Source organism: Vombatus ursinus, unplaced genomic scaffold (genome assembly GCF_900497805.2).
Source record: "Vombatus ursinus unplaced genomic scaffold, bare-nosed wombat genome assembly UNPS02014225.1, whole genome shotgun sequence".
Lineage (NCBI taxonomy): Eukaryota > Metazoa > Chordata > Mammalia > Diprotodontia > Vombatidae > Vombatus > Vombatus ursinus.
Window position 1 is genome coordinate 571914 of NW_020954003.1, and position 23920 is coordinate 595833.

Genomic DNA, 23920 nt, shown 5'->3' on the forward strand with positions numbered 1-23920 from the left:
CAGAATTGAATATGAGGAAATGAATATTCTCCATGGTCTCCCGAGAAAAAACACTCTGCCAAAGAGAAAACCACAGTAATTAGCTTCTATTAGTAGTTCTGGGCCAAGGACAAACCGTTTGTGATGTGAAAATGTAGTCCACAGAACTGTATACGAAATCATTTTGTTATGGCCTGGACAGAAAGCACAAGAGATGATGGTCAATTGTGTCTTCCTGCCTTTAGCTCGATAAATACATCCCAGTATGACCTTGTGGTTTGTCATTATATGAGCTAAAACCGTCTTCATGTTTACTACAAACCCAGTTTGGCTGAATCACTTTTTCTGCCTCAGTATATGGTATATTGAAATGTAAAACCAATCAGTCAGTTCCTGACATCATAGCCCTCTTCTGCTCAAAGACATCCGGTGTCTCCCTTTTGTCTAGAGGATAAAGTCTCTTCCCACTTTAATCCTGCCCCAATTTAGATAACCTGTCATTTCCTGGTCATCTAGCTGTCATGAGCCTGCTTTAGAACACCATTTTAATAGCTAATTTAATAGCTGCTGTTTTAATAGCTAATTTATTATTGCCTCTTGAGGTTTTGCAAAGCACTTTACGTGTGTAATCTTATTTGATCCTCACAACAACCCTGTGAAGCAGGTGCTATTCTTATCCCTATTCATAAATAAGGAAACTGAAACTGAAGGAGGGTAAGTGACTTGCCCTGTAAGTGACTGGTTGTCACACAACCAGTTAGCATCTGAGTCTGGATTTCAACTCAAGTCAAACACTATGCCACCCAGCTGCCTCATTTTCATGTTGTCACTTCATTGCTTAAAAACTTTTCAATGATTCTTCATTGCCTCTAGGATGGAGTCCAAAGTGCTTAGCTTGACATTCAAAGCTCTCTACAATTTTGTGACACCCTACCTTCCCAGGCTTAGTGCCATCTGTTCTTCCTACATATTTTGTGCCCCAGCCAAATGAGATTACTCTGTAACCCCCAGACAAGCTTTCCTGCCTCTTTGCTTATGCTAGGCCCTACATACCCTGAATGTCCTCTTCTTATTTTGCTGTTGAAATCCTTCCAAACTCTGCTAAAATGCCACCCCCTCAAGCCCTATTTCTCCCTCCCCCATTCTCTGCCCCAGCTGGAAATGATTCTTCTCCAATTTGCCCTCACATGGGTCACTGTGCCTCTCTGATGTGTTGAATTCTGTGTTGTGGCTATTTGCTTGTGCATTCTACTGGTGCAACACCATTAGCCTGGAAGCTTCTTAAAGGTAGGAAATATTTATTTTTGTATCTTCCTAGTTTAGTGCACAGAGCAGGTGCTAACAATTGCTCATTATGTTGAATTCCTGTCCCAAAACCATTTATTCACCGGGGGATTAGAGGCCTGTAAGAGTAATCCTCTTAAGTGAATATGAGAATGAGATTCAGGAAACTTGGAATTATCAAATACTTTGAATTGGCAGTTTGGCTTTCATAACCGGTGAACTTGGCTCATTTCAAAACAAGTTTTTCCAGCTTGTGACAAAAATTTATAAAGATGTGCGTTCGTTTTTGTTTTTCAGATCAGACTTACTGTGACAGACTGGTCCAAGACACACCTTTCCTTACAAGCAATGGTCGATTAAGTGAACAGCAAGTTGACAAAATTATCCTCCAATTAAACCGTTTTTACCCACAAATTCTCACCAACAAAGAAGCAGAAAAGGTATTGGGCACTGCTGCAAATGTTTGCATCTGCTTTCATTTTTTGCTACCTGTGTTTCCTTTCCTCCAGGGCAGTAACTTGGGCAGAGAGACCTAGACTTTGTATCCATGGATGGCATTGCCCTAGGGCAGGGGTGGGGAATCTGCAGCCTAGAGGCCACATGTGGCCTTCTAGGTCCTTGGGTGCTACCTTCTGACTGAGTCCAAGTTTTACAGAACAAATCCTTTTATTAAGAGGATTTGTTCTGTGAAGTTTGAATTCAGTCAAAGGGCTGCACTTGAGGACCTAGGGGGCCACATGTCGCTTCAAGGCCGCAGGTTCCCACCCCTGCCTTAGGTATGCTTATTCCCTATCCCCAAAAGCTGGACTCATAGAATCTTCTCTGTCTGGCTCCACCTTTGGTGATAAGGGTCTCATCTTGGGATACTCTTTCTCCCTGACTTTAGACCAGACAGGTGAACTGTTCCCTCTCTCTTCTCCACCTTCCCTTACTCCAGGTACAAAAAATTCCTAATTATGATTCTGATTCTACTCATTCCTGCTGGAACCAAGCTGGAAGGATTCTCATATGCTACAGTTAGGCCTTTTATCTCTCAATCAATTCAGTGGATTGACTATGTATGGTCAGAAGCCAGGAGAATGTCATTAGTTCTCATAATTATTTCGAAATGTGAGGACATTAGGATTTCTACCCTTGATCTAAAAGTTAATTAAGAAGCATTTTCAGTTGATTTCACAAAAACCAGAGAGAAGAGAGTATCTGGGAGAAGGCAGTCAGTGGTTTCAAATCCTTTGGAGAAGGCAAGAAAAGGTGAAGACTGAGAAGAGGTCAACCATTATATTTAGCAATTAAGAGATCACCTGTAACTTTGGAGAGACCATGTACAGTTGAACAATGAGCACAGGAGTCAGAGAAATCAAAACCTTCCCACCATAGTTTCCACATGGAAAAAAATAAGAACTTTGTTTTATTTTGTGATTGTTTTGTTAAATATAAGTTTTTACTGATATCTTTTGTTTTTCTATCACCCTCTTTCAACCACTGGATCCTTCCCCCATCCCTTCCTCTATAATAAAGAATTTTAAAAGGGAAGGGAAAAAAGAAGTTCAGCAAAACTAACCCAACATATCAAAACAGTCTGATGTGTATGCAGGGTTCCACACCTATGGTCACCCCCCTCCATCTCTGCAAAGAATTGGGGCCAACGCTGGTCACTGAAGATCTAACAGTATTCACTTTCAATTGCTTGGCTTTCTGGGACAGGGGAAGAACATGTTTGGAAATGTAGGTGATGTAGAAACAGATTTCAATAACCTTTTAAAAAGCCTTTTTCCAACAGCAACCTTATGCAGAAAATGTGGAAGTAAAACCTACATTTTACAGACAGGGAAACTGAGTCTCGGGGAAGTTATGTTCACATTCAGAGAAGTGGTAATCGAGGGATGTGATGCTTCACCCCAGGGTTTGACTTCCATTCCAGCACTCTCCTCACTGTGCCCCAGGGTTTATTTCCCTCCAGAGCAATGTTTACAGCCCAATTCTTTTTAGTTTGGGGGCTTTCACTCTCTAGGAGTTTCATGAGCTCATCTCTGATCCTCTAAGAAGGTAGCATAGAGACTAAGCATTCAATGCTCCACTTTCTGAAGCATTCAACGTGTCCCACTTCTGTCTCTCTACAGTGCTTTGCCCCCTCTCTGCCAGAGGAGGAGAGCCTCCGCCATCTCTCTTCACCCCTGGCAGGAAGTCCGTCTAACCCGACCTTTCGCTGGGCCCCCAGGAGTTAAAGATCAGACTTGTTAACCTGATTTCTCTCTTCAGTACTTAGCAACTAATTGGTTTCTATTGGAAACTGTTCCAGTTAATGAGATTTAAAGTGACAGTGGTCCTTATAATTGGACAGAAACTGAACAGAAAATTACTGGTCTCATTTATTTTGGTCCAGATATAAGATTTCCTTTTCTCCCCTGCCTCTCTTTTTTTAAAGGCAATCAGGGTTAAGTAACTTGCCCAGAGTTACACAGCAAGTAAATATCTGAGGTTGGATTTGAACGCAGATCCTCCTGACTCCAGGACCAGGATTCTATCCACTGAGCCACTTAGCTACCCCTAAACATATGATTTCAATGGTTTAGGAAATTCCCTTTAACGGTGCAGATTGCCAATATTTCTGCAATTTGGAGTCTTGGAGAATTGCCTCAAGGCAATGAAAGGTTGAGTGACTTGCCCAGAGTCATACAGCCAGCGTAGGTCAGAGTTGAGAATTGAACCCAGGTCTTTCTAACTCTGAATTTGCTACGTGGGATGTTATGCTTCCTTTCTTATTAGTTTTTTTTTTTAATGACTGTTACACACCCATAAATTGGCAAAGATGACAAAAGATGGAAAGAGTCAGTGCTGCAGAGGTTGTAGAAAGGTAGGTGTCCTGATGCACTGTTGTTGGAGCCGTGCAATGGTCCAGTTAGTCTATAAAGCAATTTGGAGGGGCAGCTAGGTGGCGCAGTGGATAGAGCACCGGCCCTGAAGTTAGGAGGATCTGAGTTCAAATTCCGCCTCAGACCAAACACTTGATACTTACTAGCTGTGTACCCTGGGCAAGTCACTTAACCCCAATTGCCAAAAAAAAAAAAAAAAGGCAATTTGGAATTATGCTAAGAAATCGACTAAAAATTACTTTGACCCTTGGATGCCATTGCTAGATATGTACCCCAAGGAGATGAGTGACAAAAAGAAAGGTCTCATACACCAAAATATTTATGGTGATACTTTTTGTAGTAGCAAATAACTGGGAACAAAGTGGAGGCCCATCTTTTGGGGAACAGCTAAATAAGTTATAGTCTGTAACTGTAACAGAATATTACTTTTCTGTATGAAACAATGAATATAATGAATACAGAAAAGTATATAAAGACTTATAGGAACTGATGCAAAGTAAACTAAATAGAATCTGGAAAATAATGTTCACAAAGACTATAATAACATAAACGGAACGAACAATCACACAAAACAATTAAAACTGATAATGGTAAAGTTATAATGACCAAGCTTGGTCCCAAAGAAGAGAAAAAGAGTATATCTCCTTGCCATCTTTGGAGAGGTAGAAAGGTCTATGAGTGTGGAACATTACATATAATAGTAGGCTTGGTTACTTAGGTTGGTTAGTTTTTACTAAACTTTTTTTTCCTCTTTTTCTAATTCTTTATTATAAGGAATAGTTCTCTGAGCATAGGGTGATAAACATACTGAGAGTTGTAGGTAATGTCAAAACAAAAGATAGCAATAGTAAGTCAGTTGACTCACTAGAAAGAATATATTCCCATCTTATCACTTTGGGATAGGAAAAGGCAAGAGTTCTTAATGTTTGTTTCAGGGGACAGAGGTACAAATAATAGTAATAATAATTTATTTCTATAGAAATTACATGTTTACAAATAATCTATATGGCATAAAGAATAATTTTTTGGTAGCAAGGATTGGGGGATGGGGACAGGTCCAGAACTGATTTCAGCAGTGTAGGGAATTCTTATGGACACTGTGTCCACTAATGGGCAATATGTCTGTAACTTTAAGTCTTAGAGAGCTGACTAGGGCACTGAAAGGTTAAAAGACTTTCCCCTTGTCATGCAGACAATATAGATCAGAAGCAATTTTAGAATCTATAACTACCTGATTTCACTACTTTACTTCTCAGGGCAAGTATTGACATTCCCATATTACTGATGGGGGAAGCAGATTTATAATAGTTAAATGACTTGACCAACCTAATTTTTTTTGGTGGAGTTCTGGACCTGTAAGTTTGTTGGTATGAGAAATTATTGGTGTAGAAACTCCTTTCATTGATCTAGGTCAGGAACTAGTCAGTACCTTATAGACTTAAAGATTTGTCTGGAACACTGAGAGTCTAAGTTTCTTCTCCATGGTAACACAGCCAATATGTGCTGGAGGTTAGATTTTCTCAACCCCTCTTAATTCTAGTGCCTTCCCTCTGTTAATTATTTCCCATTTGTCCTGCAATATAGCTTGTTTGTATATATTTGTTTTTGTTTTGTTTTGCTTTTTTTTTTGGTGAGGCAATCAGGGTTAAGTGACTTGCCCAGTCACACAGCTAGTAAGTGTCAAGCGTCTGAGGCCAGATTTGAACTCAGGTCCTCCTGACTCCAAGACAGGAGCTCTACCCACTGCGCCACGTAGCTGTCCCTGTTTGTATGTATTTGTTTGCATGCTGTCTCCCCCATTAGAGTGTAAGATCCTTGAGAGCTAGGACTGTCTTTTTGCCTCTTCCTGTATTCCTGGTGCACAGTGCCTGGCACACAGTAGGCACTTAATAAATGTTTATTGATTGTTTGATTGACAGACCCAGGTCTTCTGGACTCTGAGCCTGGCCCTCTGTCTTCTACATCAGGCTGCTTCTCACCTGAGCTTATAGAGTTCATTAAATGTCAAAGGTGGTATTTGAACTCAAATCCCCTTACTCTACCCTGCTTGGATTTTTAAAGGTTATTCAGTGAGCCAGTGACAGAATTGATATTGGCCTCCTAGTCAATGATGGGACCACTAAACTATGATTCTTGAACTGTTATCTCTGGAACCCCAGGTTCCCAAGGCAGCCCTGTATTCTTGGGAGTAAAGTGTGGCCATGGCAGCTGTATTTAATTTGTGTCTTGTTCATCACCCGAGGCTTGACTCTGAAACTAGAGCAGGGACTTAGTTTTTCCAGTGCTTGAAAAGTAACCTTTAAAAAATGAATTCTTAGAGTAGGCTATTCAGACTTCATACTTGTCCTTTGAGTCATAGCTGCCACACACTGGGTGGCTAATAGCACTGTTATCCAGTCCATTCACCCAGCAAATGGGAAACCGTTTTGCTGCCACTCTGAGGAATTAGGATCTTGGATGAATTTCCTTTGAAAGATTTTGGTTACAGTTGTGTAACTTAAGTTCCTTTAATTCTGTTGCCTTGTAATCAATCATCAAGCTTGTATTAAGTACCCACTATCCCATTCAATCAATATTTATTAAGCACCTACTGTGTGCCAGGCACTGTGCTAAGCTCTGGGGATACAATTAATAAAAAAGACAGCCAATCCCTGCCCTCAAGGAGCTTACAATGTGATGAAGGAAGACAACATACGAAAGGAAGCAGGAAAACAGACAGGGGAGGAGACAAGAGGATATCTTGTTCCATAGAATTGAAACCAGGCAGAGTAGCAGATGCAAAGTGGGGTGAGCTGAGAGTCTGGTTTCTGCTCCCTATAAAGGAAAGCAATGGGAGGAGTTTGGTACTCTACCTTCCAATCAGAGGGAAAGGAGGCTGAGGGAGATGGTCGTAATCAGAGCTTGAGTTAGCATCGTGGTGGTGAGATTAGAGGTGATGAGTGTATCCTGGGGCATCTTATTCAGTGGAGTTGAATCCAGGTCTTCTCTGAGGATTCTAAGAAGCATGGGAAAAGAAAGAGTGCATTCCAGGCATGGGAGACAGCCTATACAAAGGCTTGAGGATGGAAGACAGGATGCTGTGTGGGAGGAACAGCGAGACCAGTTTTAGCTGGATGGTAGAGTGTGTGAAGGGATGTAATGCAATAATAAGTCTGGATAATTAGGTCAAAGCCAGGTCATAATTACCTTTCAGAGAAATTTTCATTTTATCCTGGAGATAATAGGGAGCCCCTTGAGTTTATTGGTAAGGAGGTGACATGGTGCTTATGCTAAGAGGTATCATTTATAGTGGAATAAGTGTTCCAGTTGGGGTGCCAGGTTTCAAAGCTGGAAGGGACCCGAAAGAGCATCTAGTCCAATCCCCTTACTTTACAGATAAGGAAGCTGAGACCCAGAGAGGTTCAACGCAGTAGTGTGCAGGTAATTGTCTAACAACAAGCTCTCAGGAGGGCAGGGAGGAAATATGGACGTACACATAACATACTTTTAAGTTTAAACTACATTATTAACATTTTCTCTATCGCTTTCTTAGGTCTAGAAATCAACAAAAGAATAAGTCAAGCCTTGATTTATAGCATTTGCCAATTTCTAAAGCATAAATGCTCACACTGAAAATTTAACAAAAATGAACACTATGATCCAGTTCTAGCATGCCTGGTTCAGTGACTCATCCGAAATTACATAGGTAGCAAATGACAAAAGTAGTATTTGAACTCAGATCCTTCTATTTCAAATAACATGCTCTTTCTACTACTCCAGAATCAGAATCAGGTCTGAGTCCTGATTCTAACAGTTACTCAGTGTATGACAGAGGACATATTACTTCACAAAACTAAACCTCATTTTCTCATTTCATAAATTGAAAATGAAAATACTCCTACTGCCTACCTCTCAGGGTTGCTGTGAGTAAACATTCTGTAAATCTTTTTTTAAAATTTATTTTATTTTTAATTTATGGAATAAAACAAGCATTTCTATATCATAGTATAATAAAAAGATTATTACACTTAAAATTGCAAATCTATTATGTATAACTTGCTATTCCTTTTAAATATATAATAAAGTTATAAGGTAAATTTCTTTTTTTCTTTTTTTCTTTCCTCCCCCCACCCTAGAGATGGCTACCATTAGACACAAACATATATATATACACACTTATATTTGGATGGGTGGATGGATATATATGTATATATACACACATAAATACATATATACATATGTGCACATGCATATATACACACATGTATAGGTATATGTGTATGTGTATGTACATATGTAAAATTATTCTATAGATATTTCTGTTTATCTGAAGCACTATAGAAAAGTGACTGGCTGTTAAAAATCTGACGCTTTGATGGATCTATAGTCTCCTTAATGTGGGTACCCTCTCTGGCCATGCAGATCACAACCCATCCATTCCTGCCCATCCTATGTGATTCTTATCCATGTATTACCATCATTATAACTAGCATTTCTATATCACTTCAAAGTTGGCAAACCACTTCAAAAATACGACCTCATTTTATCCTCCCAACAACCCTAGGAGATGGGTGCTATTATTGGTCCCATTTTACAGGTGAGGAAACTGAGAAAGACAGAGGTAGATTGACTTGCCCAGAATTACACAGCTAGGTTAGCTTTGAACTCAGGACTTCCTGACTTTGGCACTCTATCCAGAGCACCACCTGGCACGTATTATGTTGACTTTGGTTTCGTTGTGTATGTGGCTTTTGAATTTAGACCCTGTCCTATTCATTCTTTCTGACTTTTAGTTCCGAAACCCCAAAACATCTCTCCGTGTGCGTTTATCCGACCTCCTGACCCACCTGCAGAGGAAGGGTGAAAGAGACTGCCAAGAATTCTACAGAGCTCTGTACATCAATGCCCAACCTCTGTACGGCAGCCTGCCCAGCAGGAAGGCCATGAGTAAGTTTAAGCCACAAGAGCCATATTGAAGTTGCATTTGGTGGCTGCTGTGTTACAAACATTTGCATTTAGCTTGAGAATTAAGTGTGTGGTTTGTTGTTGTTGTTTTTTTTTTAAACCTGTTTACTTGCTATTGTTGAACCTCTTCTTGTTTTTTAAATCCCTGGATGTCAAAGCCCCCAAAAGATACTTCTTTTGACTTTATCCACTCGCCCTGTTGCTCTCCTGTGGATGCTTTGACTATAGCCCATCTCTCCCCCGCACAGTGCTTCTGGGAGGGATAGAAGATGGGGCAGCATTAGAGGAAATTCCAGGTTTGGAACAAGCTAAGGGAATTCAGGCTGTCTGATATTTGGGGATCTGAACTGACGGGTGAGAACTGGGGATGGGGAGGGATTGGGCCTTTACTTTGGGCTCTAGGGGACTTAATGGCAGCCCGTGTGGCTCTAAGTTGAAAAGGCAGCTGAGGCCTAGCTAGTTTCCTTTTTAATCTCTAAAATTTCTTTTCGGTTAATTCTGGGTAGAATTTAATTACACAAAGGAAACATCTGGGTTGCTGTTGACATGTAAAAATATCATATAGGAAGTAGACAATCTAGTATGGCGTGCATGTGTGTGTGTGTGATATACACACAGACATACACAGTGACACACATATATATATACACACATACAGCTACACACGAATTCCCTCCTACCCCCCATGCATGGGAGATCTAGCAGCACAGGTATTTCCTTGGCTGATTATAGGATCCCAGATCTAAAAGGGACCTAAAGATCATTGAACTGTGCCCATTCTTAATTAAGAATCCTAACTACAATACCCCCAACAAATAGCTATCAAGTCTCTACTTGGAGAATTTAGAGATGGAACACTTACTGCTTCATCTGGTTGCCCCTTCCACTGCCCAACAATTGCCATTTCCTTAATTCAAACCAAAATTTACTTCCCTGGTACTTGTGCCAGTCGCTGCTAGGTCTTCTTTGCCAAGCCAGACAGAATACTGCCATTCTAATCCTTCTGGCCCATGATAGCTGTCCAGGTATCAGAAGACAGCAGCCATAGCTTTCTCAGGCCTCTTTACCTCCAGACTAAAGACCCTCAGAGCCTTCATCGGGCATGATTTCTAGGCCTCTGCTCTAGATTGTTAATGTCCTTCCTAAAACATAGAGCTTAGAATTGGACTTGTGGCCTGATCAGCCCAGTGCGTGGTTAGACCTGTTACTTCCCTTGTTCTGACATCTTTGCTGCGTCATGTGTCATAGCACATTTAAATAGCACTTTAAGATTTACAAAGCGTTTTACAAATATTATCTCATTTGGTTCTCAGAAGAACTTTGGGAGGTAGCTTCTATTATTATTATCATCCCCATTTCACAGATGAGGAAACTGAGGCAGGCAGAGGTTAAATGACTTGTTCAGTCACGGTCACACAGCTAGGAAACTTCTGAGGCTGGATTTGAACTGAGGTCTACCTGACTCTAGGCCCAGCACCCTATCCATTGAGTCACCTAGTTGCTTTTCAGGGACTGTCTGATCAGCTACAAATCCAAAAAGATCCCTCCAGCACTGTGTTCCACGATGCATATCATATTAACAATGTGAATGGAGCCCCAGGGCCAGTGAGACTTCACTGTATCAGCCTGATTATTATTATATTATAATCATTAAATTATTAGAATATTATATTACCAAGACAGCACTTGTCAACTGCTTTGTGCCAAGTGTAGCATGTAGGTCCATGGAGATCAAAGGATCGTTTTTCAGGTTCCCCATCTAGAGTTAACATAGCAGAGATTTGTTAATAACCACTAAAATCAGTGGTTATTTCAATCCATATGGGATCACAAGGAGATTGGAAAAGTGATCTAGTCCAACCTCATTTTGCAGACTAGGAACCTGGAATCCAGAGGAGTTAAGTGACATGGCCATAATCATACAAGCAGAAAGGAAGAGAGCCCGAGATCTTGGCTTTGGTACTAGGACTTCTGGCTCCCAATCCAGTCGTCCTTCCACTTCACTACCACCATGCTCTCTCACTTGTTTTTTATTTTTATCTTTTAAGGCAAAAGTACATTTACTTCAAATAAAGTGCAAAGTAGACCAGCAGGGTTCAATTCCACAGAAAGCCCTCTCACCCTGTTTCTCAAACTATCTCCTGCTCTTGAAGGGTTCCAGTCCTGACATTCCATCTTATTTTTTTTTTTTTACCCAATGTTATTCATTTAAAAAATAAGCTTCCAAGAGAAGTAGAGAAGAGAGTCTGGGACGGCTGGGGCTATGAAAGAAACAATTGAGGCCTCACCTGTTTCAGCTCTAAGGTCATTCCAAGTTAAGCCCAAGTTTGTAACAGAACCATTATTTGGTTACCCTTCACCTGAAGCTCAGTTTATCTCACTTTTTATTTACTTTAGGGATAGGGATAGGAATAGGGGCTGGAATTAAGGAATTCTTGGATGAAGAAACTCCCTCTACCAACACAGGTTGGCCCATTCTCTGCAGTTTAGAGTCCCAAAGAGTTGTTTGAGTTATTTCACGGGTCACTTTATAGAAAATTATGTTCTCCCTTTTTATGGACAAGGAAATTGAAGAGATGTAGGTGGGTGGAATGATTGTGGCAGACTTTAAATACCAGGCAAGGCAGTGGAGTTTGGAGTTTAGTTTATAGGCAATGGGGAGTCATTGAAGACTTTGAGCAGGGGAATAATGTGATTAAAATGGTGCTATAGAGATGGTTTTGTGAAAGATGGATTATATAGGGAGAAACTGGATGCAGGGAGACCAGTTTAGGGTCTGTTACAGTAATCCAAGTATAAAACAATAAGGGTCTGAGTTGGGGGTGGTGGTGACAGGAGGAGTGGAAAATATTGCAAAAAAAAATTTGCAAAACAATTTCGTGACTAGTTATGGTGGATGAAGGAGAAGGATGAATCAAAGATCACCAAGGTTTTAAGACTGGGGAAGGGGGGTGGGGTGGGGAATAGTGGTGCCTTTAATAGAAATGAGGAAGTTGGAAAGAGGAGTGGGGATTTTGGGGGAAAAAAATGGAAATGTGGAGCAGGCAAGTAGAGATAGCAGATTGGAATGAGATAATAGATGTAAAGCACTTTGCAGATGTTAGGCACTATCTATGATGAAGACAATGATGCTGGTGATGTTAAAATCCCTTGAAGAAAGAGAGTGGAGAAAGACAGAACCTCAAATGAACCCTATGGACATTTCCAAACTTGGAAACTGGGCAAATGGCAACTGAAGTTAATAATGATCCCAAGGCCCATGTAGTTTTGGCAGTATGTGTATTTTATTGTCTTCTGATTCTTTGAAGGTCATCAATGTCTCTGTAATTGGCCTACAATGTCTGAGTAAGAAGAAACGGAATAGTGAATGAGTCACCTGTGCTATGGCAGTTGAGTGGCACAATGGATAGACAGCTAGCCCTGGAGTTAGAAGACCTGAGTTCAAATGCAGTTTCAAACACTTATACTGTGTGACCCTGGGTTCATCATTTAACCTCTGTCTGCCTCAGTTTTTTTATCTGTAAAATGGTAATAATAATAGCACCTACCTCCCAAGGTGGTTGTGAAGTTGACATATTTGTAAAATGCTTTGCAAAACTTAGAGAGCTATAAATGCTTGGTGTTATCTTCATCCTCATCATCAGGCTACACAGTACAATGGAAATTATTCTGGATTTGTCCATCAGGGAACCTGATTGCTTATTACCTTTGTGACCTCAGCAGTTCTCAATTTTGGCTTCTATGAAGTGATGGAATTAGACTAGAAGATCTCTAAGATCGCTTCTCCTCTCTCTTATAATCCTTAGCCTCATTCAGGACTCATTTCAGGTCCCCCCCCCGGGAAGCTTTTTATAATCCCCTAGTTATTAATACTCTCTCCTTCTCTGAATGATCTTGCATTTACTTATCGATGTAAGTTACTTCAGGGTAAGAACTTATGTAATCCCAGAAAGCTGGAAAGAACCTTGGAAGCTACTGAGTCCAACTCCATTATTTTAAAGTTGAAGAAACTGAGGCACAGAGGTTAAATGACTTACCCAGGATCATACAGCTAAGGAATATTTGAGACAGTGACTGAGAGTATCTGAACCTAGGACTTCATAACAACTTGTTGCCTCTCATTTTGTCTTTATGTCCCCAGGGTCTTGTGAATTTAGTGGGCACTTAATAAATGCTTGTTGAATTGAAATATACATCTAAATCCTATGATTCTTTATTATATTTATGCTATTTTATATTCCATTATTGCTGGGAGGTCATCCATTTTGTGTGATAATTGAAGCTAGAGGAGGATGTGATCACAAAATTGAAGTTTTCTGTTTTTGTTGTTTTGGAGGCAATCAGGGGTAAGTGACTTGCCCAGGGTCACATAGCTAGTAAGTGTCTGAGGTGGGATTTGAACTCAGATCCTCCTGATTCCAGGGTATCTACTGAGCCATCTAGCTGCCCCAGAATTGAAGTTTATGTGGATACAAAAGATTTCTGGTTCAACCAGGAACCCAGAGATGAACCTGGAGACACGTGAAGTAGGGAGGGTGATATCGCTTACGAGTCAGGGCTGAAGGTACCTGCAGCCCTATATTCACATGAAACTAGAGTAATAGCCTATTAAGGGCTGATTTTGTGAATTAAGTTTTTTCAGAGTAGTTTAAATAACAAGAGTGGCACCCATGCTTTATCACTTGTATATAGGTATCTATGGAATGAAGACATGTTGGGAGAAAAAGGCAAGTAAATTTTATTTCATTACTGACTGACTAAGCATAAATTATGCTGAAAAGATGCTTTGTGAAAGAAATGAGAAATGGAATGAAGGTGGCCCCAACTTTTCTCTCCCCCAATAGTAGGGATAGCCTACCACCAGAGCTATGTTGAGAGAGCTTTGGACCCACTAAGTTACCTGATCTCTACTTATAATTGGAAAGCTAGTTTGAGAGTTTAATAGCCCCCAGCATATTAAGAATGTCAGATAGAGATGGTTCCTTTTTTTTTTTTTTCATTTTGCTCATAAGAAAACAGTTGTTCAGTCGTTTTTTCAGTTGTCTCTGATTCTTTGACTCCATTTGGGGTTTTCTTGCCAGAGATACTGGAGTGTTTGCCATTTTCTTTTCCAGCTCATTTTACAGAAGAGAAAACTGAGGCAAACAGGGTTGAGTGACTTGCCTAAGGTTACACAACTAATGTCTGAGGCCAGATTTGAACTCAGGAAGATGAGTCTTCTTGACTCCAGGCCTGGCACTCTATCTACTGTGCAACTTAGCTGCCCACAAGAAAACAGAGAACCTTACAATTAAAAATTTTATCTTCATATTTTATTAGCATGAAAAAAGCTTTTTTTAAATTTGTAAACTGACTTAATTATTTTAAAGGCTTTTAAATTAAAAGTCAATTAAGAAGAAAAATTGAAGGTATGAAGTAATGAATTTTAATTGGCAAAATACAGGTATCCTGCAGCCTTTTGCTAGCACTTTAGGTGATTATAAATTTCATAATTGAGGATTGTAAAGTTGTTGGGTATTTTTTGTTTTGTTTTATTTTTGGTGAGGCCAGGTCACATATTTGGTCTAATTCTTCCAATCACATGGAGTTGTGCAGAAGGAGAAAGTAACTCTTCTCTCTCCTGGGTTCTCATTTTCACCTCCTGGGTGTGCATATGTTGAGGGGGAGGAGGAAAGATGGTGATCCTGGGACCATTTTGATGAATGGTCTCTTTTAATTTTCCCAAATTGACCATTGTTAGGGATAGAGACAATATATTGATGGCAAAATGCATTTTAAAACAATACGTTATAATGCCAAAGCCTCACAAATATTTCAAATAATGACATTTGTGCTTCAGTTTTCATTAGAGTTTGACTTGTGAGAGGATCAAGGGGTTATGTTTATCCACTGCAAGTTTTTGATCGGCTTCATTTTGGGAAAATATTGCTCCCCAGGGCAGTTTTCTGTTATCAGCATGTAGAAGAGCTTCAAAGCCAGCAGCAAACAGAGAGACTCGACTGTCACTGGGGAGCCAGGCTCAGGGTGGGATCAAGAGAACATGCCTGTTGTTGGAAGATTTGATACCTGTCCCATCTGCCTTCTCTTAAAGACATATATTCACAGCCTCCTTGTTAGTGTTCTCTGACCGGTATGAACCTGGGATAGGCTTGCCTCTTGTCTAGAGGAGGAAAAAAAGAACCCCGCCTTCTTCTCTCCTAGATTCTGTACCCCATGAGGGCCTATGTCCATACCCCGTTCAAAGAGAGAATCTTTTAAATGAGGCCAGTGACTGGCTACAACACATTGTTCCATTGGGACAGGGCTAGGGAGGGAGAGAGTTGGTAGTCTGTATTCTCTGATGATGGATGAAACTGTAGAGAGGTTTACCTATGCAAGTTTTATAAGTCCATAGGTCAAAGAATCAGATTTTTAAATGGATTAAAGAAAAGAAACCAGAAATCTTTTGCCAATAACACCACAATCAGTCAGTCAACAACCATTTATTTAAAACCCTCTATGTTCTAGGGACTGTGCTAAGAGCTAAGTTTATAAATACCATAGCAAGTGTTATGGTTTCAGGTCCCAGTTTCCTGACTGAGAAATGAAAAACCCACCTTTTTTTTTTTTTTTAAAGAAGAAAACACCGTAGCCTTCTGACAAAGTGACAGCCTCATACTCAGCTTTCCGAGATGCTACAGTATACAAATGATTCCATTGTTGGGAATTATTTTGACACATGCTTTCTGTGAAGCAAATATTTTCCCCCATTATTTCCCACTAGAAAATGTGCCAAAAACATATTTCAAAACTTTTCCACAGTTGAGATGTCCAGAAAATGCTTTGGTCAGATTACAACTGCAGCTCCATCTGAGTTTATAGATTTCGGTAGGTGTTCTGTTGCAAACAATGTGACTGTTCTGATGCTGTCTGGCTGAGGCCCCTCAAGATGGACAATACAGATTACTATCCAACGTTGTTTGCCAATATGTCTTTGCAGCTCTAATTTTGACTTAGGCCCAAGATGTACAGGCCACCTGTCTCTTGGCCTGAGGCTCAGGATTACAATTGCTTGGGACCAATCATAGTTATAGAGCAACAATGACTTACGGTCATTATCCACAGGCTCTCCAGTCTGTGATCTCGACTCTGTACATATTGGAGACAAAGTGACAAAATGCTTAATTGCCCCAATGCACTTGATTGTTTTTCCCCTTCCTTCCTGGTTAACAGGATTCCTGTTACTTAAGAGAGTTAGCACCTATAGAATGTAAGCTTCTTGAGGGCAGGAGCTATTTTATCTTTGTATTTGTATTACCTTCATCTAGTGCAGTGCTTTGTACCTTTTTTGATCTAGCCCTGTAATTTCATCTTTGTGAAGAATTTTCAAGGTGGAAACAAACCTCTATAAATTTAATGTTAATTTACAAATTTAGCTTCTTTTCTTAGAGAGTTTCATCATGCTCACAGTCATATAGCCTGATATCAGAGGTAGGGCTTGAGTATAGGTCTTCCAGACTCTATGCCTTGTACCATGCTGCCTCTCGTCTTACTCACAGTAGGCACTTAGTAAATGTTTTTAATTGAATTTTAGCATAATTTTCATTGTAGAAGAGTCTTTTGTTTCTAATTCTGAGGAATAGGGTGGGAGGGAAAATTCTAAATTTTTCTAAGAGTAAATTTCTAAGTAAAATTTGTAAGAGTAAATTCTAAAATTTCTAAGAGTAAATGCTTTCTCCACTTCCCACCCCACCCCAACATATCATACTACTGAGGTATCTTTAAAATAGGTATTATTCGTGTGATGTTTAATCTGAATTGGAAAAGCAGTTATTAATGATTTTCTTTTATTCATTGTTGCATGACTTGATACCGAAGTGCATGTTTTGCTTCAAGTTCCAAACTAATGGTTGGTATATTATTTTATTTCTAGAAACCTCAGATTCCACAGAGCTAGACCCTGACAAGGAGAAATATAATCTAAATGACAGGGGTAAATAAAACATATGAGCCCCTTGGAGGGCATTCCACTAAGTTCTTCATCTCCATCTACCTCTCTATTCATGTACTTCTAAAGTGCCAGTCACCATGGTGATGGGAAGCTGCTTCTTCTGGGTTTTGATTTATTCTTGAATAATAGGAAATTGTTCATAATTTTTCCTCATTGCAGCCATCTAAATTCTTTGTTTTTTCCAGAAAACAAAGCTTTCTCCAAACAGATAAAATATATTCAAAAGAGATACCGAGTAGACTTCCTATGTCTTCTTGGAAGAGGGATGAGGTGGGGTGAGTCTCTAAACCAGCCAACTAAATCGGGATGCTTTTGGAAAAATTAATTCAGGAGACCAGTCTATTTCTTTTTCCCTCTCAGCCCAACCTCAGATGTTATCTCATAGTGTGTGAAATGGGCAGCTTCCTTTATTCATCTTGTGGGTTTGGATGAGGAGGACCAGGAGAGGCAAGGAGGGGGAAATTGTCTATACTCCACTTCTCACCCACTATCTTCCCCACTTTGGAATATTCCTGTCGTTTGGGTTTGGGTTTGGTTCTACTTTGCTTTCGCATTGCCTAAATAGAAGGGCCAGATTTTCAGCCAGCTCCATTCTGGCCTTTAAATTTGTGCCCATCGCTTTCCCACGCTGAATAATTTGTGTTCTATAGCTTGCATTTGTACCAGTCTTGTCTCTTGCTCCACTGTGGAATATATGGATGGCACTTTTTTTTTTCCAATAGAAATGCATGCATGTCTATAACTTATGAACCTCATTCTTTCCTATAATTCAGTCCATACTGACCATGTGTGATTCTCTATTTTGACTCTTCTGTCTCTGTGAGGAGAAGGCCAATTCATGCGGGATCAATTCCAGATGACATCTTATTTATTCCTTTCTCTTTCCCTTTCAGGTCCCATGTTTTTTCTTGCTTGTTTCAGTGTGGCTGCAGGACTAGCTTTCTTGATTTATTACTGCTCACCAGGTAAGATGGAATACTGCAATGGTTTTCTTGTTTGCTTGTTTGTTTGTTTTTTCGGGGAGACAATCAGGGTTAAGTGACTTGCCCAGGGTCACACAACTAGTAAGTGTCTGAGGCCAGATTTGAACTCAGGTCCTCTTGACTCCAGGGTCAGTGCAGTGCTCTATCCACTGCACCACCTGGCTGCCCCAACCATGGGTTTAAATGAAATCTATGTCTCTCACATTTTATTATGAAACCTTAAAGTCCTGTATAAACGAGGTGCTATTATTACTACGGTGTCCATATGTACAAAATGATGTTGCCGAGCTCATCCAAACAGTCAGTGTGAGTCGTGAGCTCACAAAACAGAGGGCTAGTTTGTGGAGATCTTGTTCTATCAAACCAGCAGTGGAAGATATAGTGAAGGAAGCTGGTTTTTCATGGGATTCCCAGGACCACAGAATCGCAGTGTTTAAAAAGTTCCCTGGTTTAGACATTTGCAAGAAGGTATGAAGGACAACCCGTGCACTAGCCAGATGAAACCCTTAGAACAGTGGCCCCCAATACTTTGACTAAGAAATGCAATCTCCCCCCTTTCTTAAAATCTTAGTTTGTCAAACCCTTCCCATTTTCCTCACCCCCTAGTCCTGAGTGGTCACAGTCTCTGGGCATTGTTTCCCAGACCCACAGATGTGAATGTAAGGAGATCTGTAGCCTAGAAGATGTCAGAGTAGAAATGTGACCTTCAGGACAGCCAGGCTGCTGGTGGGCCTTTGACCCCTTCAGTGTTTAGTGCTGGTCCAGGGTCATCAGTTCAACGGGAACTCACCCAGGAGAGCTGCCTGCAAAACAAACACAAAACTAAAAACAACCTCCATCTCTTTTACTGAAGAGAATTGAAATTTTAGCATGATTTAAGTGAATGAATCAGACCTCAAGACCCAAAGAGTTAAAGCAATGCTTTCCTCCTTTCTTAAAGACAAGTAAAGTTTCTGTACATTGCAGTGTTCACCAGGTATCTATAGTATTCACTCTTGTTGGTGGGTATGTTTTATATTCTATGTGTATGCAGCTCCTGCAGGGTGGATGCTGACTTCTCTTAAAAACATTTTTTTTGAATATAGATAGCCTTTGCTTTTACCGCACCTTCATTTCAAAATATCCCCTTTGTCTCTTTCCTCCTAAGAGAAACATCTGTTTTAACAAAGAATAAAGAAGGGAATGTAAAAAGGGAATATAGCAGAGCAACACTTGGGTACTTATTAAAAAGGCCCATAACAATGGACCAACAACAACCAGGGTGGGGGTGGGGAGGCATAGCTATTAAAGTTTAATAAATGCGTATTACCACTTGGTGGATGAAAGCAAGCTCCCAAATCCTAGGACAACAGAAACTGCAATCTTGAGGCAGCTGGCAGTTGGCTAAGTGAGGCAGAATAAGGTCATGGAGATATAGCATTGTAGCTTGGACCTCACATGTATCTCTGTTTGCTCTTTTCTGCACTGACCATGCATTATTTTGTATTCTAGTTATTTAAGTATGTGCTCTGATCCCTCCACTAGCTCTCTAGAGGAAGGGATCTTGGTTTATCTAAATTTTGTGCTTCACCCAAAGCACTGTGGGTAAGACCGTCAGTAGTCACTTAGTAAAGGTTTGGTGAAATGAATCAAGTAGCTTAGGATGACCTGCTTGAATATTGTAGCTAGATAATATCAATAATTACTAATAATCATTTTACTCCCTCCAGACTTTACAAAGTTCTCCCCCAAGTCATGTTTCCTGGTAAATTACATAAGGGAGGGATTTTCTGGCCACATTGGAAATAAAGGAGGACCAGGTTTGAACTGTATGCTTATATTAAGACTTTCTAGCAAACAGAACACATTATTTTTGGATTTCTTTTAATTTTTGGCGAGGCAATTTGGTGTGCCTAGGGTCACACAGCTAGTAAAAATAGAACACATTTTTTTCTGATTCAGTTGGATCAATGCAACTGGATAGTATTTATCCATCAGATATTTCTTTTCTTGAATTTTTCCCAGTGCCCTATAAATCATTGGAAAACTTCAGATGAGAAAGTGGTAAACTCAATGAGTATTTCATGCCATCACTTTCTATTTTCTAGGGGATTCTGCCTGTGCTCAGTAGGAGCTTCCCAACAGAAGTAATTACAGACTTATCTTTGGGGGCAGCAAGAAGAGCTAGGAGCTCTCCCTCAGTGACTGGGAGATAAAAATGAGTTTGTCATTTCACTCTGTGGCTGTTCCCTTCCCTGTATCCCAAGTTTCATCTTCCCCAAAGTTTACACCAGAGCCAACGGTAGTTTCCTCTGTATTTTTATTGTTGCAGCCAATCTCTAAGAGGGAGAGATCCATACTGTTTCCCTGTTTAGCCCATTCAAAGTGGCCACCAGCCAACTTGGAATGCACCTCATTGGGGCAGCTAGGTGGCGCAGTGGATAGAGCACCAGCCCTGGATTCAGGAGGACCTGAGTTCAAATCCAACCTCAGACATAACATTTACTAGCTGTGTGACCCTGGGCAAGTCACTTAACCCCATTGCCTAGCCAAAAAAAAAAAAAAAAGGAATGCACCTCATGTTTGATCAGGACAGACTTGAGAATGGGTTGCTGGGAGCACAGTGAGACAGACCCCCGGCAGGTGGTAGTCATTCATTTAGAATGATTGCATGATTTTTGTTCAGGAGAGAGAGGTAAAAAAACAGAGAGACAGACTACAACAGCCCTGACGGAAAACAACTATCATAATTATTCAACAGTCTTTTTCAAAGACTTCTTCCTGGGATGCATCTCATGAAGGGGGGTTTTGGGGAGGTTTTGCCCTGGACAAGTTCTTTTGTTCACCTCCTACTCCTGTCTTTTCTTTCAGATCCCAGAGTTCTCAGAGGAGCCAGAAGAGTGATAGGATTCTCTCCCATCATCATTGGGAAGCACCTCAGTCATTATTTGTTAGCCTACTTGGAAAAAGGCTTCAAAGAACCATGAACCAAATATACTTCTCTCTGTCTTCTCATCTCCTGCTCGCCAATGGAGTATATATATCTATACAGTGTATCCGAAGTTCCTATACCAAAGATTGCCTGGCCTGACCTTGCTTCAGCAGTGACTGTATCATTGCGAGTATATTCTAAGAGTCAGCCCTGTATCCCCTGCTTTGTGGTGGGAACAGATCATTTATTTTTTTAATGGCTTATTTTTAAATATTTATAACTTCAATAAAAATAACTTTTAATTCAAACCTTAGAGCGTGACTGACTATATCTAATGCACAAAGTTTCAAATGGGAATGGGTCTTAACAGTCTTTTTTTATCAGATGTCCATCTTTCTCTTGTAGATGATATAAAAGTTTCCTAAGGGTAAGTAATTGTTTCTTACTAGCAGTGTTTGCAGGATTCTTCAAAGAAGCTCCAAGTGGACCATCTGTGGGACAACGTAACTGTCCTCCAAGATGTAGTTTTCAAAGACTACTAACATTACTTGAATATCCCTGATCACTTTCTCATGGATAATGGATCTATAATAGATTATGAATTTATCCAAGCCCTTCTTGAAAATTTTTTATGTTTTTACATTGAACTTCTTGGAATAAAAAAAATTACATGTGCTTACAACCTTGGAGTAACTCAGTGTATGTTTTCACTCATTCCAAAAAAAGCCAAAATGATGTTTTTAAATTAGGGATATCCAGTCTGACTATCATGCCAGGAGGCATAAGATTTATTCATAGACAAGACAGTATAATGTGTGAGATCATATTTAAAAGGAGATTCAAGTGTGGTCCAGGGAAGACCTGTAGATAAATGGAGGCAGAGAAACATGGCAGTTAAAAAGGGAGATGTTCTGTAATCCAGACTATGAGCTTCAAACAGGAACAAAGATCACAGGAGCCTATATTTAGGAAAGGAAAGGACTTTTGAGGTCCAATCTCTTTATTTTATAATTGAGGAAACTGAGACCTAGAGAGGTTAATTGATACCTAAGTCTCCCAGGTATTGAATAGCAGAGGGCAGGGTTGAACCTAGGTCCTCTCATTCCAAATTCAGCATTCTTCCACAGTGCTCCATTTGGGTGATCCTTTCAGTTGCTCTGTTGAAAAGACCTCATTAAGTATAATTTTTACTCTCATACTCAACAAAGAAAGGTCGTTAGCTGGATGATCTCATTTCTTTCTGTTCCTGGGTCTCAGTTTCAGAAAACCAGAGCAGATAAAAAAGAAACTGAACAGTTTCACCACCACGCCCAATAGCTTGTCCTACTCTGAACTCTATTAGACAGCCATACCCCACTGTGAAAGCCTAAGGAGTTAGTTTAAGAGAAAGGGCATCTTCCAAATTCCCAACAGGCTTTGCTTTTCCTTTGCTAGTGGTTTAACTAGCAGAGAAGACTGGAGAAGATCTCTTGTGATGCTTCCTCTCACATGTGTTTCTTACGGTTGGGGGCTGTGAGCAGAGTGGGTTAACCCAGAGCATAGCTGCACTCCTACCAAAGGCTTTTACAAACCAACCAAGAACATTGGTGGATGGGAATATGCTATGCCCTTGGATGGTGCCCAGAGCAGGAACACCAGGGCCTTGCTGAGTGGTGTCTCTTAGAAAGGACAAAAGAGAAGTTATAGAGTCAGTTCCAGAGACAGCAGAGGCATCAAGTGGTGTAGTGAATAGAATGCTGGGCTTGGAGTCAGGAAGATCCGAGTTCAAATCTGACCTCAGACACATACCAGCTGTGGGATCCTGGACAAGTCATTTAACCTCTGCTTCATCTGTAAAATGAGGATAACAATAGCACCTATCTCACAGAGTTGTTGTGAGAACCAATGAGATGATATTTATAACGTGCTTAGCACAGTGGCTGATACAGTAGACCCTTAATAAAAGCTTTTCTTCCTTATAGCCAGGAGCAAACAAGGCAATAAGGTTTCAAGCATTTATTAAGTGCTAACTTTGTGTCAGGCACTGTACTGGGGATATAAATATAAGCAAAAAGAAAGGCCTTGTCCTCAAGGAACTTACATTCTAATGAAGGAAGAGCACACATAAAAAGAAGCTGAGAAGGGGCAGAGTGGGGCACAAGAGGGAAAAGACATTGTGGCAAAAGTCCTGAGAGTCAGAAGCACAGCTGGGAGAGGAATGAAGCCAGCTAGACTAGGCCTGTCTCTGAAGTGGAGGTCCATCGAGCCTCAGACAAAACACTTGACACTTACTAGCTGTGTGACCCTGGGCAAGTCACTTAACCCCAATTGACTAAAAATAAATAAATAAATAAATAAAATAAAGTGTAGGTCCCAAGAAGAAATTCATTAATGGGAGGAGGGGGCCAGCATGATGGAGTAATGTTCCAGGGTCAGAAGGCCCCTGCTGCTGAAGGAAGTTCAGAGTGAGAAGAGAGTTGAGTTGTGGCAGTAAAGTCCACCATCTTGAAGGAGCAATTTTATCCCCTCCCCACCATTTCAGTGCACATGTAGAGGTTTCCAAATCAATAAAATCCAAGAGCTAGGGACTGAACCTGGGATTTTGTTGTTATCAGGAACTGCGAGAAGAAACTTCCTTTACCAATGCAAGTGCACAGCAGAAAGAGCTCTGAATTTGGGGGTCACAGGACCTGAGTTTGAATCTTGGCTTCTATAAGTATTGCATGACTTTGGGCAAGCCACTTAACCTTTCTGGGCCTCAATTTCCTCATGTGTGAAATAAGGCAACTGGATTTAGTTGACCTCTAAGAGCCCTTTTAGTTTAGTCGTATAAGTCCATGGTTCTTGCGTTTGAAAGTTCGTAGCAGCAGAAACCAAATATTTTTAAAACTTCAGATAATTAGAACCTAGTCTGCTCACAATTCTCAATCAACCGAAATGTTTTCTTCATACCTAAAAGGTCAAGAACAATAATCAG

The 23920-nt window shown here is 40.4% G+C and overlaps 1 protein-coding gene across 4 annotated transcripts in view; it reads left to right on the forward strand.

Moving 5' to 3' along the window:
* The window catches only part of CARD19 (caspase recruitment domain family member 19), a 46569-nt gene extending 25297 nt beyond the window's left edge, over positions 1-21272 (forward strand). For 3 of the 4 annotated variants that reach the window (XM_027860641.1, XM_027860640.1, XM_027860642.1), the window contains exons 2-6: positions 1561-1703; positions 8909-9062; positions 16993-17052; positions 17964-18035; positions 20904-21272. In XM_027860641.1, the coding sequence (XP_027716442.1) occupies positions 1561-1703; positions 8909-9062; positions 16993-17052; positions 17964-18035; positions 20904-21019 (545 nt within the window). In that variant the 3' untranslated portion in view covers positions 21020-21272. The remainder of the gene's footprint in view (positions 1-1560; positions 1704-8908; positions 9063-16992; positions 17053-17963; positions 18036-20903) is intronic. The other variant, XM_027860643.1, reaches the window with a different exon arrangement.
* The last annotated feature ends 2648 nt before the right edge of the window (positions 21273-23920 follow it).